Genomic DNA, 16,287 nt, shown 5'->3' on the forward strand with positions numbered 1-16,287 from the left:
CCAATATCCCTGATGAACATCGATGCAAAAATCCTCAATAAAATACTGGCAAACCGAATCCAGCAGCACATCAAAAAGCTTATCCACCATGATCAAGTGGACTTCACCCCTGGGATGCAAGACTGGTTCAACATATGCAAATCAATAAATGTAATCCAGCATATAAACAGAATCAAAGACAAAAACCACATGATTATCTCAATCGATGCAGAAAAGGCCTTCAACAAAATTCAACAGCCCTTCATGCTAAAAACTCTCAATAAAGTCGGTATTGAGGGAACGTATCTCAAAATAAAAAAGCTATTTATGACAAACCCACAGCCAGTATCATACTGAATGGGCAAAAACTGGAAGCATTCCCCTTAAAAACTGGCACAAGATAGGGATGCCCTCTCACCACTCCTATTTAACACAGTGTTGGAAGTTCTGGCCAGGGCGATCAGGCAAGATAAAGAAATAAAGGGTATTCAATTAGGAAAAGAGCAAGTCAAATTGTCCCTGTTTGTAGATGACATGATTGTATATTTAGAAAACCCCATCGTCTCAGCTCAAAATCTCCTTAAGCTGATAAGCAACCTCGGCAAAGTCTCAGGATAAAAAATCAATGTGCAAAAATCACAAGCATTCTTATACATAGCAATAACAGACAAACAGAGAGCCAAATCATGAATGAACTCCCATTCACAATTGCTTCAAAGAGAATAAAATACCTAGGAATCCAACTTACAAGGGATGTGGAGGACCTCTTCAAGGAGAACTACAAACCACTGCTCAATGGAATAAAAGAGGACACAAACAAATGGAAGAACATTCCATGCTCATGGATAGGAAGAATCAATATCATGAAAATGGCCATACTGCCCAAGGTAATTTATAGATTCAATGCCATCCTCATTAAGCTACCAATGACTTTCTTCACAGGATTGGAAAAAACTGCTTTAAAGTTCATATGGAACCAAAAAAGAGCCCTCATTGCCAAGACAATCCCATGTCAAAAGAACAAAGCTGGAGGCATCACGCTACCTGACTTCAAACTATACTACAAGGCTACAGTAACCAAAACAGCATGGTACTGGTACCAAAACAGAGATCTAGACCAATGGAACAGAACAGAGCCCTCAGAAATAGTACCACACATCTACAACCATCTGATCTTTGACAAACCTGACAAAAACAAGAAATGGGGAAAGGATTCCCTATTTAATAAATGGTGCTGGGAAAATTGGCTAGCCATAAGTAGAAAGCTGAAACTGGATCCCTTCCTTACTCCTTAGACAAAAATTAATTCAAGATGGATTAGAGACTTAAACATTACATCTAAAAACCATAAAAACCCTAGAAGAAAACCTAGGCAATACCATTCCGGACATAGGCATGGGCAAGGACTTCATGTCTAAAACACCAAAAACAATGGCAACAAAAGCTAAAATTGACAAATGGGATCTAATTAAACTAAAGAGCTTCTGCACAGCAAAAGAAGCTATCATCAGAGTGAACAGGCAACCTACAGAACGGGAGAAAATTTTTGCAATCTACTTATCTGACAAAGGGCTAATATCCAGAATCTACAAAGAACTCAAACAAATTTACAAGAAAAAAAACAACCCCATCAAAAAGTGGGAAAAGGATATGAACAGACACTTCTCAAAAGAAGACATTTATGCAGCCAATAGACACATGAAAAAATGCTCATCATCACTAGCCATCAGAGAAATGCAAATCAAAACCACAATGAGATACCATCTCACACCAGTTAGAATGGCAATCATTAAAAAGTCAGGAAACAACAGGTGCTGGAGAGGATGTGGAGAAGTAGGAACACTTCTACACTGTTGGTGGGACTGTATACTAGTTCAACCATTGTGGAAGACAGTATGGTGATTCCTCAAGGATCTACAACTAGAAGTACCATATGACCCAGCCATCCCATTACTGGGTATATACCCCAAGGATTATAAATCATGCTGCTATAAAGACTCATGCACACGTATGTTTATTGCAGCACTATTCACAATAGCAAAGACTTGGAACCAACCCAAATGTCCATCAGTGACAGACTGGATTAAGAAAATGTGGCACATATACACCATGGAATACTATGCAGCCATAAAAAAGGACAAGTTCTGGCCGGGCGCGGTGGCTCAAGCCTGTAATCCCAGCACTTTGGGAGGCCGAGACGGGCGGATCACAAGGTCAGGAGATCGAGACCATCCTGGCTAACACGGCGAAACCCCGTCTCTACTAAAAACACAAAAAATTAGCCAGGCGAGGTGGCGGCGCCTGTGGTCCCAGCTACTCGGGAGGCTGAGGCAGGAGAATGGCGTGAACCCGGGAGGCGGAGGTTGCAGTGAGCTGAGATCTGGCCACTGCACTCCAGCCTGGGTGACAGAGCGAGACTCCGTCTCAAAAAAAAAAAAAAAAAAAGGACAAGTTCGTGTCCTTTGTAGGGACATGGATGCAGCTGGAAACCATCATTCTCAGCAAACTATCACAAGAACAGAAAACCAAACACCGCATGTTCTCACTCATAGGTGGGAATTGAACATTGAGATCACTTGGACATGGGAAGGGGAACATCACACACCGGGGGGGGGGGCCGGGGGGAGGGATAGCATTAGGAGATATACCTAATGTAAATGATGAGTTGATGGGTACAGCACACCAACATGGCACATGTATACATATGTAACAAACCTGCATGTTGTTCACATGTACCCTAGAACATAAAGTATAATTAAAAAAAAAAGAAAAGAATGAAATAAAGCATTACAAATTGAAAAAAGAAGCAACTATTGATCAGCATCTCAAATATTACATTTAATCATTTAATTGCCTCCTTTTATATAAATGTAATAAAACATTTAAATGATATATTGCAAAAAAGAAAAAGAAAATACCTTGCAAACACATACTGTTGCTCTGGAGGTTGGAATTGCCCTTATGTCTATGCATGTGTTTAATAAATATTGACATGTGCAAAAATATATGTTACAAAATAAACTATGAGAAATAAACTAGCAAAATATTTTCTTCATTTATCTTCTGTTCCAAAAATTAAATGTGTCTTTAGAATTCATCATTTCAAACTTTGATTTTATTACATAAAACCTTGTCTGGAGTGCCTCCACCATTCCAGGTTCTCACCTGGAACGTTTCCATGTAAAGCACTTGGCTAGATGCTTGACACACTCATAGTAGGTACTATCCGTTTCTTAAAGACTTAGCCCATGATGGTGGCTAGGGCTCTAGACACCTGATATTCATGTTCCAAACAACAGAATGGAAGCAAGGAAGAAAGGCACACATCCTCCCTTTAAGGAGATACCCAAAGTATTACACAACACTTTTATTTTAATTTAATTTTGTTTCATTTTAAGTTCCGGGATACATGTGCAGGACATGCAGGTTTGTTACATAGGTAAACGTGTGTCATGGTGATTCGCTGCACCTATCCACCCATCACCTAGGTATTAAGCCCCCCATACCTTAGCATTTATCCTGATGTTCTCCCTCCCTACAACCTCCAACAGGTCGTAGTATGTGTTGTTCCCCCCACATTTGTCCATGTGTTCTCATTGCTCAGTTCCCACTTATGGGTGAGAACACGTAGTGTTTGGTTTTCTGTTCCTGTGTTTGTTAGTTTGCTGAGATAATGGCTTCCATCTCCATCCATGTCTCTGCAAAGGAAATTATCTTGTTCCTTTCTATGACTGCATAGTGTTCAATGGTATATATGCACCATATTTTCTTTATCCAGTCTATCATTGACGGGCATTTGGGTTGATTCCATGTCTTTGCTATTGAGTATTACACGACACTTTTGCTAACAAAATTTCCTGCCAAAATATATCACAAAACCTAGATGCCCACAGAAGTTAAAAATGTAGTATTTTAGCTGGGCACACGGCCATCTCGAACAACACTGGGGTACAGCTACCGAGGAGGAAAGGACAGGTAAATGCTGGAGAAGACAACCAGCAGGTGCTGCTGTCGTTAGATATTATCATCATCCTCGTGTGTTAGGCTAGTAAGTGGCAGGGCCAAAATTTAAACTCCGGGCTCTAATTTCAAAACCTGTAGTCTTTCCGCTATGGCTATACCTTTTCCCACCACTACTCAATAAATGCTGGATTGTGATTTTTAAGAGGGAATTAAATGAGCTTACAGTTGTATATACCTCTCCAGTTCGTTATACAGGGATCGACCTTACCAATATCCTCCTGAGATTTGCACAAGAGTTAAAAGGAACAACACATCATGTGACCATAATTTCTCTGGGCCGTGACCAGGCAGCGAAAGCTGAGGACCTCATTTTAAAGGCACTAACGAAAACACAACAATGGGTCTTCCTCCAGAACTGCCATCTTGCAGCCTCATTTATGCCAAGGCTTTGCACAATTGTAGAATCGTAAGAATTTTACATTTATTTGTAAGGGATCAGATTGGTTACCAAAACTATAAAGTAAAACTGGAAATGGCAATGTATACTGTGTGTAAACAATAACAAAATGTGTTGAGCCACTCAGATGAAACTTAAGCTATTGGTTTTCTTTTCTCCAGGAACTTGAAAACTACACTAAGAATACATCAGTTTTTATATTTTTTTAAGGCCTCTTTAGTTTTTGTTCTCTGTCTTGTATATCAGTTTCTTTCCTCAAATTCTTACTCTCAATAGATACACAAGCCTACACACACATTATATGTACTGATGGATACATAGTTTTTAATATTCTATGTGATGTTCCAAATAGCAGACCGCATAATACCTCGTATCTATCCTTTCGGTGATGATTCATTTTTATGGCCTTTACTTAGTATCTATTCTGACTTTCTCTAGCTCAAAATACTTTTCTAGGCTGTACCTCCCAAAGCACTTAGTCACTCATACAGAAATTTTTATACGTTCAGCCTTCTTGTTTGCAGTGGAAGTATTTGAAAGTTTATTGCTATAACTTTGAGTGAAGAATTAGCAATGTTTTGAATCAATAATATTTCAACTAATTACATTCTATAGTTTTCATCCAGCCTTGGTTTTCTTTCCCCTTTTTTTGCATGGCAAATATCCTATTGTTATTTTTATTTTTATGCTTTGAGCATGCACGAGGAAACTATAAAACCAAAATGCAACTGCATGACTTAAATTTCTAAAAACTTTCCTAATATCATTCATGAGTTACCAGATTGTTAATTCTTTTAGCAGTTTCAAAACTGTATCAGTGGGGCACGGTGGCTCACGCCTATAGTTCCAATGCTTTGGGAAGCCGAGGCAAGATCATTGTTTGGGGCCAGGAGTTCAAGACCAGCCTGGGCAACATAGCGAACCCCACCTGTACAACAATAAATAGATAAATAAATAAATAAATAAATACTACTAAATAATTTCTCTTTTTCACATTTATTTCATGACTTAAGAGAATCAGAAGGCAAAGATTGCTTAGTTACATGACTTTAATAGATATAAACTTTGAAATTACTTTCTACAATGTCTTTCATTCATTATTCATCCAAAAATGATTTATAGGGCATCTGCTATTTGTCAAGTATTGTGCTAGGCACAAGGACACAGCATGGACCAGGCAAACACCGTAGCAGCTTTCCAGAGGATACTAAGGTGCAAAGAGACAATAGTACAATAGTATGGCAGGTAGCACTGTGCTAATAAAAAAAAAAAAAAGAACTTAGAGAAACATTCCTCAGAACAGAATTTCCATCTTAATAAGAGTAATTAATGATACATTAAACATATTCAACATAATCAGAGTATTATTAAAAGAAATTCATACTTCCGGGCCAGGCATGATGGCTCATGCCTGTAATCCCAGTACTTTGGGAGGCCGAGGTAGGCAGATCACCTGAAGTCAAGAGTCTGAAACCAGCCTAGCCAACATGGTGAAACCCCATCTCTACTAAAAATACAAAAATTAGCCGGCTGTGGTGGCACAAGCCTGTAGTCCCAGCTACTCGGGAGGCTGAGGCAGGAGAATCACTTGAGCCCAGGGGGCAGAGGTTGCAGTGAGCTGAGATCACGCCACTGCACTCCAGCCTGGGCGACAGAGTGAGACTCCATCTCAAAAAAAAAAAAAAGAAAGAAAAAGAAATTCATACTTCTTTATTAAATCAAGCCTTTAGATATTTAAGATGATCACTCTACCAGCCCACAGTAGGAGAGGAAAAATGTGAAGAAAAAAATATTTCTTAAATTTCAGAGTTAGAGAAATATGTTGACAACATATTGCTAGGAGAAAAAATAAAAAGCTACAAACAAAATATGCACTATTATTATTTTTAAAATGAGAGACAGAGAGAGGCAAAAGGAGGAAAAAGAAAGAGAAAAGTGTACCTAAACTCATTTAGTGGGATTACAGGCCATATTTGTTTGCTGTTTCATTTTGTGTTGTGTGTTTTTTTTTTCCTTGTAATGATTTGGTTTGCTTTGCAAATTTTTTAAAAATAATTTCACACTTGCAGGGAAGTGGCAAGAATAATACAAAAACTCCCTTATACCCTTCATCTCTATTTCTAAATTCTTAAAATTTACCCTATCATTTCTCTCATATATATATGTAATGTTTTTCTGAATCATTTGGAAGTAAATTGCAGACATGTTGCCACTTGACCTCTAAATAGTTCAGTGTGCATTGTTCATTATTTACTCATGTTTAGTTTATTGTCCCAATAATATCTTTTATTGCAAAATAGAATATAAGTTTTGGTCAAAATTTCAATTCATGATTTCTCATTGTATTAAGTTTTCATGTCTCTTAAGTCTCCTAATAAGTATTTTATTTGTTTGTTTGTCTGTTTATTTAGAGGTGAGGTCTCGCTATGTTGCCCCAGCTGAACTTGAATTCCTGGGCTCAAGTGATCCCCTTGCCCTAACCACCCAGGTAGCTGGAACTATGGGTGCGTGCCACCATACCCTAAATGTCCTTTAATCTATAATAGTTCCTCAGTCTGCCTTTGTCTTTCATAACTTTGATGTTTTTGAAAAGTACAAGTACAAGCTAGTTACAGTGGTCACTGACTATCCACAGGGAATTGGTTTCAGGACCCCCTGTGGATACTGGGATTCTTGGATATTCAAGTCCCTTATATCAAATGATGTAGTATTTGCCTATAATCTACACACATCCTGCTGTATAATTTAAATCATGTCTAGATTACTTATAGTACCTAATACACAGTAAATGCTGTATAAATAGTTATTAATCTGTATTGTTTAGGAAATAATGACAAGGAAAAAAAGTCTGTATAGTTTCAGTACAGATGCAGACATTGTAGGCCTAACTACATGGTACAGGTCAGCAATACCTTAACATTTTCTGAAATTTTTTTTCCTGAATATTTTCAATGTGAGTCTGGTTGAATCCATGGATGTGGAACCCATGGATATAGAGAGCTGACTGTATTTTGTAAAGTGTCCCTCAGTTGGGATTTAGCTGATATTTTCTTATGGTTAGATTAAGGCCATGCAGTATTGTAGTAGTATCACAGAAGTAATGTTACATCATTCTTGGTACATCATATCAAGAGGCCTGTGGTATCAATCTGTCTCATTCGTGGTGATATTAACTTTGGTCACTTGGTTAAAGTGGTTTCTGCCACTTGTGGGAACTTTCAGACCATATACATACATTAAACTTTCACCTACTGGTTTCTAAAGTTCATTGATAATTTTTGACTGAATTACTACGATATTGTTTACCAAAAGGTAGCTTACTAACTCCACAACTTCTTCTAAATTTATTTAATGATGTTATCCTATACAGGAAGAGCTTTTCTTTCTCTTCCCTTTGTTTATTTATATCAGTATGGCCTCATGGATTTCTATTTTATTCAAGGATTATAATTGGTTACCATCATCATTTATTTTGACATTCAGTTGTCCCAAATTAGATCAGTGGAACTCTTCATTGTGTTCTTAATTTGTAATTGTTTCCAGATTTTTGGCAATGAGTATATGATCACTTTTTGTACTTAGGAGAAAGAAAGCTACTCTTTTAAAATGTTAACTGATGAGTCGTGTGCAAATTCTTGCACAACATGGAAGCTCTTTGGGTAATATAGTAAGATCTTCGGTATTAAAATGATTCATAAGGCCACTTCAAACAATGAAATGCTATGATTCTAAAAACATGTTGGTTTACATTTTTCACATTAAATATTTATAATTTTTTATTTTGCAGCTTTAATAGTCCAGACATGACAATAGACCCTGAGTTTCGGCTATGGTTAAGCTCAAAATCATACAGTTCTTTTCCAATTCCTATTCTTAAAAAGGGTTTAAAGGTAAGAACAAAGTATAACAGATTTAATATTGACTGAGGAGCCCTGTTTGAATGTAAGTTATCTTACATTCAGAACTCTGAGTTTAAAAGAGAGAGCTAATTATGATAAATTCTGAAATGCTAAATTTCTGCTTTGTGCTCAGCCCCATACTGGGGATCAGGAAGAACACTAAAGTAGATTCCTACTTGCAAGGAATTCACAATTTGTATGTTATTTTCTCAAACAAGGATGTTAGACCTCCAATTACTATAAAGCGAAATTTACAATTTGTGTTGCCTTCCTGCCCTTCACTTCTCTAGCATTTCTTGTTTCTGCCCTCCTTAACCATATTATCATTAATTCTCTAGAAAGGGTCTGACAGAAAGCAGGCTAAAACTGTTTACTAAAAAGTCCTTATTAAAGATTATCTGGGACTTCTCACATCCACTATTGAGGTTGAATAAATAGTAAGAAAGTCATTTCTGTTAGACCAGGGTCCAGTTGACCAACAGGCGGAGTCCTAATAGCAGAGAAAACTGACTGATGGCATAGGCAGAAGGGGATACCCAGACTCCCGGGCACGTGCACACTACCAGCTTTCACAGAAGTGGGTAGGCATGGAGAAAGTCCGGTGGATGAGGCACTTTCCAGATAGAGCCCCAATCCAGCCTAAGAAACTTCCTGCCACATTGCTTCCCAGCTCTGCCCATCTCCTGTATGTACCTACCCAAACTGACAGTACTGAACCACTTCCCAACAACCCAGCTCCTGGGGCAGACAGAACAGGGACTGGAGAAACCCACAGCTCTTAGTCTGAGACTCGAAAGATTCCACTTATCTCCCAGAGACCAGCAGACCAAGCTCTCAGACAGCCTTGTATCTTTGGTCAGGAGACGGGGATTGGGGGGTGGAGGTAGGGGAATGAAGGGTGTCAGAGAGGAACAGAGATAGCGCTTCAGGGAATATTTCATCCCAAGTAGTCCATCGCTCCACTTCCACTTTAAGTCTCCATCAGCATTTCAAATGTTGCTATAATTAGTGCATACATAAAACTTTATGGGAGTTTTTCATATGCCATTATTTATACGAGATGATAATTTTCTTGATATATTAAAAGAGCACCTACAAATAAGTCAGAAAAACATTAACATTCCATACAAAATGGGCAAAGGACACAAAAGGTCAATAAACATATTTTAAAAATAAAAGTTCAGCCCCTAGGTATCAGAAAAATACAAATCGAAAATTGCATTAAATTGGCTAAGATTATAACTATGATATAGTTAGTGTTATTAAGGATATGATGAAATAACTACTCTCACATAATGCTGACAAGGTAATATCTGGGAGATATTAATCCAGAAAGGAAGGTAATTTCACAGTATATAAATAGTGTTTATAAATTTCATACAATTTAATCATAGCCCACTTCTAGGAAAAGGCCAAATAAATTATGATGCATTTGTGTGATAAAATAGTATGCTGTCACTAAAAATCAAAACTAACTCTCGTTCTCTCTCTCTCTCTCTCTCTCTCTCTCTCTCTCTCTGCTCTCTCTCTCTGCCCTCCTTCCACTCACTTTCCCCTTCAGATATAGTTCCTTAAGGGAGTGGACAGACACCTACTTTTAGATATATGAGAATGAGTTCTTTAAAGAATCAATCATAGCAATCGGGAAACAGTGCTCTATAAATATTTTCTCATTTCTGCACAATTAGGGCTTTCTAAGCAACAATTGCTGGCAACCTGAATTAAAGGATGTTTGAAAGACAGACATGCCTTGGAAAATAGAGAATATCTCCTCTACTGTGCACAGAGCCATTTGCTCTCATTCTAAGGGTGACAGAGTCAGAGAAGCTTGTCTTCTGCCTCCTGGAGCCACTTACCTTCTCAGGGTGATAAAACAGAGCCATTTGCTTACACTCCAGGGGGTATAAAAACCTAGAGACCTCCTCTTTCCCAGAGAAGATTTGTTTACATTCCAAAGCAAAAGTCTGTCTCTCTTTCTCTATCTCTGAGAAGAGGAAAGGCTGCTTTGCCAGCCATTCTGTAAGCTCCAAGTTTCATAATTTGAGTCCCCCTCTTATGGTACAAATCCCACTATGCACACACAGGGGGAATCTGATCCCTGATCCAGAAATCTCATGTTCACACACACACACACACACACACACACACACAGCTCTATGCCATATATACATACATTTATATATCATATATAGATATCCATACAACTTATGTGTGTATGTGTGTGTTTATATATAAACTGTGCAAGGAGGGTAACATTTCAGACCCTTCACAATTTCAGACTTAACAGCCACACTCTCAAAAAAGCCCTCCAATTGATTCCCTCCCCACCTCACCCTCAGTCTCGCATCATTTCCATTATTCTAGTTAAGAAGTCAACCAAATGGACTTTCAATGCAACCAAAGAAATTAGTAACATACCCAGTTAATTGTTCTCCTGATGGTTCAGTTAGTGCTGATGCTGCTGTTGATTCAGTTCGTGTTGTTTCCCATGATTTGGGACCCCCTGTATCTGCTGCCTTGCATAGGCCATGCAGCCTGCGTACTGTTAACAGCCTCATAACTGCCATTGGCACATAAGTTTAGGCTCCCATAACTCTTCATTTTCAAAGTTCCTAAAATCCCAAGCCCTATACTCTGAGCAAATAAGAGTGCTTTTAATCACAACATTATACTTCCCATTTCAAAATACGAATTGGAGCAATAGAAAATCTGGGACAATCCTTTTAGAGACATTTTTACATGGCAAAAGAATAACACAAGATTTTGAATTTGCCAGTGAGTCTTGAAAATAGTTACATTCTTGCCTAGTTCTTTTACCAGTGTTGTAGAAAGACAAGTGCCCTATAGACCAGTGCCTGCATCTGTCCTCACATGCCATTTTACTCACATCTGTTTTCAAGATTGCCATGGAATCTCCCCAGGGATTGAAAAGTAATTTACTTCAGACATTTGGATGTACTGGGAGTGGAGAGGTAACAGAAGAGATATTTGAAAATCCTGACTGTGGACAATGGTGGAAAAAACTTTTATTTAGCCTATGTTTTTTCAATGCTGTGATCAATGAAAGAAAAAGTTATGGAATATTGGGCTGGAATATTGCTTATAAATTTAATTCTTCAGACTTGGGGGTAAGTGTAGTCTCTTCAAAACAAACAACAAATAAATAACAATAAGATACAAATTTAGAGCCTACTACGTGCCTACACAAATACTAAGTGTTTTACATGGTGGTAAGAAAATGAACTCTATAACTAGGCAATAAGGGCTAACGTTTAGAAACATGGTCTGTGGGCTGGGCGCGGTGACTCACGCCTGTAATCCCAGCACTTTGGGAGGCCGAGGCGGGCGGATCACGAGGTCAGGAGATCGAGACCATCCTGGCTAACATGGTGAAACCCCGTTTCTACTAAAAATACAAAAAATTAGCCAGATGTGGTGGCGGGCACCTGTAGTCCCAGCTACTCGGGAGGCTGAGGCAGGAGAATGGCCTGAACCTGGGAGGCGGAGCTTGCAGTGAGCCGAGATTGCGCCACTGCACTCCAGCCTGGGCGACAGAGCGAGACTCCACCTCAAAAAAAAAAAAAAAAAAGAAACACGGTCTTTGATGCCAGTTTTTCTGAATTAAATTGCAGCTCCACAACTTACAGCTGTACAAGTATGTAATCTATTGGGCAAACTAACCTCTCAGAGTCTTAGTTTCCTTGGCCAAAGAAAGCAAACTGGGGGACACCAAATGTCAGTACTGACTCCAGAGGATCATTATATAATTATAGGCAAACTTGTTAATGTAAGTACAAAGCTCAATCAAAAGGCAAATAATATATTAGGGGGAAACATTTGAACCATATATTAGACATGTCAGGCACATAGAAGAGTGCCTGACAGACATAATTTACTATAAAAATGTTTGTTTGTTAGTATGACTTACTCATTTAAAGCAAGAGACATTCCATTGACCCATTGTTTGGGGAAAAATTTAGCTCAATCGTCTTTCTTTACTATTCTCTATATAGAACCTTCTGTTTGTTGTTTATTGCAGGGTGTTTTCTTTATTGCTAAAATAAACACGTGGTAGCATCTGCTTAAATTTTTCCCAGGTTAACTTTCTTGCAATTGTGCTTCCAGTGTACAACATTACACCCTTGATTACCTATTCATTTATATATATGACAGCAATTTAAAAAAAAAAAAAAACTTTCTGAGGAAAATCTTGATTCTGCCTCTGGATATTTATAACCTAAACCCACTCTAGATGGGTAGCCTTCTTTGTCTTCTATATGTTTCTATTAGGCTTTTTTCAGTTTTGAAAAGAGGCTTTCATATTTACTGCAAGTTCAACTGCCTGTCAGACATAATACTTCTGTACCTAACCAGGAATACAACATAAAACACTGCATTTGGGATATTGATTTAAAAGTATAAGCTCAAGCACCCTTCTGTCAAGGCCTTATTCAAAGCTCAATCAAAAGGCAAATAATATATTAGGGGGAAATATTTGAACCATATATTAGACATGTTGGTGTCTACTGTAAATAATTGATATTTTTATTTAAATAAGAAAATGAATTCAAAGAAAAGAAAAGTCACCTTTAATAGAAACAGTATAATGTCTAAATTAACAAAGAAAAAAGGAAAATAAATAACAATTTGATCAAGATATCAAAATAAAAGGGAGAGAAAAAACAAAGCAAAATAATAACATAAAGCAATATGGAAGGAATGTTATCAGTCATTATACTGAGTGTAAATGGACTGCATTCTCTCAATAAAAGGCAAGACTATTAAATCGGGTTACAAAACAAAACCCAGGAATATGCAATTTATAAGAAAAAGTGAAATTAATGAAGAAATTTTGAAACTATCAAGAAAATAACAGAAGAAAGCAGAAATGGCAATATTAATATCAGTCAGAATGTAATGACTGAGAGTGCTATATTCTTCAGACAACAGCATATTGTAGCATATATATATACACATACATATATATACACAGGTATACATGTACATATATATGTATATATGTATATGCAATTATTGTGGGAAATTTCAAAAAACCACCATCAGGATTGTACAGCTCTAATAAACAAAAATAAGACAAAGAATAGAATAATGTAGTCAATAAATTTGATTAACAGATGGATCAAGAGACTACCATCCCTCTAATAAAGAGTACATATTTTTTCAGGTATCCAAGGAACTGTTACACAACTCAATCATGAGCATGGCCACGAAGAAAAACCTTTAATGATTTTATGGGCCACATTATCTGAACACAATTTAATATAATAAAAATTTGACCCCTAAAAATCTTAACAACTTAGATATTAAGAAACATAACTCCAGATAACCTTTTATCAAATAGGATATTAAAAGAGAAATCAGCCAGGCTCGGTGGCTCACAGCTGTAATCTCAGCACTTTGGGAGGGTAAGGTGGGTGGATCACCTGAGGTCAGGAGTTCAAGACCAGCCTGGTCAACATGATGAAACCCGCGCGGTGGCTCATGCCTGTAATCCGAGAGCTTTGGGAGGCCAAGGCGGTTGGATCACCTAAGGTCGGGAGTTCGAAACCAGCCTGACCAACATAGAGTAACCCCATCTCTACTAAAAATAAAAATTAGCCGGGCATGGTGGCACATGCCTGTAATCCCAGCTACTCAGGAGGCAGGAGAATTGCTTGAACCCAGGAGGTGGAGGTTGCGGTGAGCTGAGATCGCAGCACTGCACTCCAGCCTGGGCGACAGAATGAAACTCTGTCTCAAAAACAAAAAACAAACAAACAAACAAACAAAAACAGGGGAAATCACAGGCTGTGCAACATAGAAAGCCCCGTCTGGAAAAAAAAAAAAAAAAAAAAAAAAAAAGCCAGGTGGCACGCCTGTACTCACAGGCACTTGGGAGGCTGAGGCAGGAGGACCACTTGAGCCCAGGAGGTTGAGGCTGCAGTAAGCCATGTTTGGGCCACTGCACTCCAGCCTGGGTGACAGAGCGACACCCTGTCTCAAAAAATAAAAATAAATAAAATCACAAATATCTCAAACACAATGGAAATGAGACTACTTCAGACCAAAAATTACATGACAGAACAAAAGCTGTAGTTAGGAAAAAAAAATGTTTGACCTTAAATGTCTCCACTATTAAAGAAAACATACGGGAAATAAATATCCATCTTAAGAAATTAGAAAACAAAAGAAAATAAAAGCTAATAAAGAAATTCTTTATAAATTTTGAAATTGGATTTTTAAAATTCTTTTCATATATTTTTTAAAGCTTACAGCTATAAAAAAATGGATTTTGATAAGACATAAAATTTGAAAATCTAGATGAAGCCAATGATTTCCTAGAAAATACGAATTATCAAAATTGACTCAAAGAGAAACTGAAATTTTGGTTAGGCCAGTTGCCACAAAAGACATTGCAAATGACACCAGAATGAGATGGTTTTACAGCTTAATTCACTCTGAACGTTAAGAAATAGATAGTATTAATATTATATATTCTAGACCTTAGTAAAAGATCACAATCTCCCCAGTTTATTTTATGAAGCAACATAATGTTAATATGAATACCTGATAAAGATATTAATAATATACATAAGAACTGTAGATTAATTTCACTCAGGACTTGAGATGTAAAGATTCTACATAAAACATAAGTTGATTTCAGCAATGAAACAAAAGAGTAATACACTGTAACCAAGTTGGTTTTATTCCACTAATGCAAGAATGACCCAGTAACTGGAAATTTATAATCCTAATTTATATGATCATCTCAATAGATGTAGAAGAGGCATTTGTTATGAATTTTGGAGCCATTTCTAGTAAAAACCTAAAGTAATAGGATTAAAAGAAACCACTTAAATATGAAAAAGACTACCTAAAAACAACAATGTCCACATGTTCCACAGAGTCAAACACTGAAATTGTTTCAAATAAAATCAAGAATTAGATAAGGATGCCCATTATTACCACTGTAATTCAACAGTGTCTTAGAATTTCTAGTAAATGCAATGAGATAAGAAAATTATAATAATTCATATTAACATTGTAAAAAGAGAAAAAAACTATCTTTTTATTGATTATATAATTGTACATCTAGAAAACCTAAGATACTAGTAAAACAAAATCTAGTAATCAGAGAATTTTGTAAAGTAACTGGATAAAAATGTAAAGATGTAAAGATCAATAAAGCCTCCCTGGTAATAAACACCCAGGAATGGAAGTAGGCAAAACGTTACTTTCACAGCAGTGATGAAAATATTTAAATACTGAGGAATAAATTTAACATGAAACTTATGGGTCCTAAATAAGGAATAGCATAAATTAAAGAGAAAAGAGAGGCATAACATTTGTTGAGAGCTTAAAATATTTGGATTGCTTTATCCGAATTATTTAATTCCCACAACAACATTATGAGGTAAGAACACTAATTATCCTCATTTTACAGATAGGGATATAGAGGCACAGGCCACCTAAGAAACCTGCCCAAGTTACATAGGTAATAACTGGAAGTCTGATTCCACAGTTCATTTTTTAATCCTGCCTCCCCTAAATAAATGCATCAATGTTCTTTATGGGAAGACTTCCCATATCCTAACTATCAATTCTTCCAAAATTAATAATCGAATATACTGCAGTTCCAATTAAAATCCTATTAGAGAAGTTTTGGAATTAATAAAATTCATATGGAAGAACAGATGCTGAAGAATAAGCTAGAAACGTACAAAAAAGAAAAATCCTGAAGGGGTTTTCCTTCACCAGATATGAAAACATGGTAAAAATCCACTATACTAAAATCAAGATTGTTTGGCAGAGAAGTAGACAATAAATGGATGAGATATAGTTGAGAGTGCAGAAATCTAAGTTTTTATGAGATTTTAACATTTGACACAGGTAATATTTCAACTCAGAAAAAAGGAATTTTCAAAAAGTAAATGATACTGGCATGACTGGCCATCTAGTTGGAAGAAAATTACTGGTTCCTTTATCTTA

At 37.0% G+C, this 16,287-nt stretch overlaps 1 protein-coding gene across 5 annotated transcripts in view; it reads left to right on the forward strand.

The window, feature by feature from the left end:
- The window catches only part of LOC105478882 (dynein axonemal heavy chain 14), a 524,402-nt gene that overhangs the window by 481,512 nt on the left and 26,603 nt on the right, over positions 1–16,287 (forward strand). For all 5 annotated transcript variants that reach the window (XM_071081203.1, XM_071081205.1, XM_071081211.1 and 2 more), the window contains 3 exons: positions 4,186–4,408; positions 8,187–8,289; positions 11,199–11,426. In XM_071081203.1, coding sequence (XP_070937304.1) covers positions 4,186–4,408; positions 8,187–8,289; positions 11,199–11,426 — 554 coding nt within the window. The remainder of the gene's footprint in view (positions 1–4,185; positions 4,409–8,186; positions 8,290–11,198; positions 11,427–16,287) is intronic.

The sequence above is a fragment of the Macaca nemestrina genome, chromosome 1 (genome assembly GCF_043159975.1).
Source record: "Macaca nemestrina isolate mMacNem1 chromosome 1, mMacNem.hap1, whole genome shotgun sequence".
Lineage (NCBI taxonomy): Eukaryota > Metazoa > Chordata > Mammalia > Primates > Cercopithecidae > Macaca > Macaca nemestrina.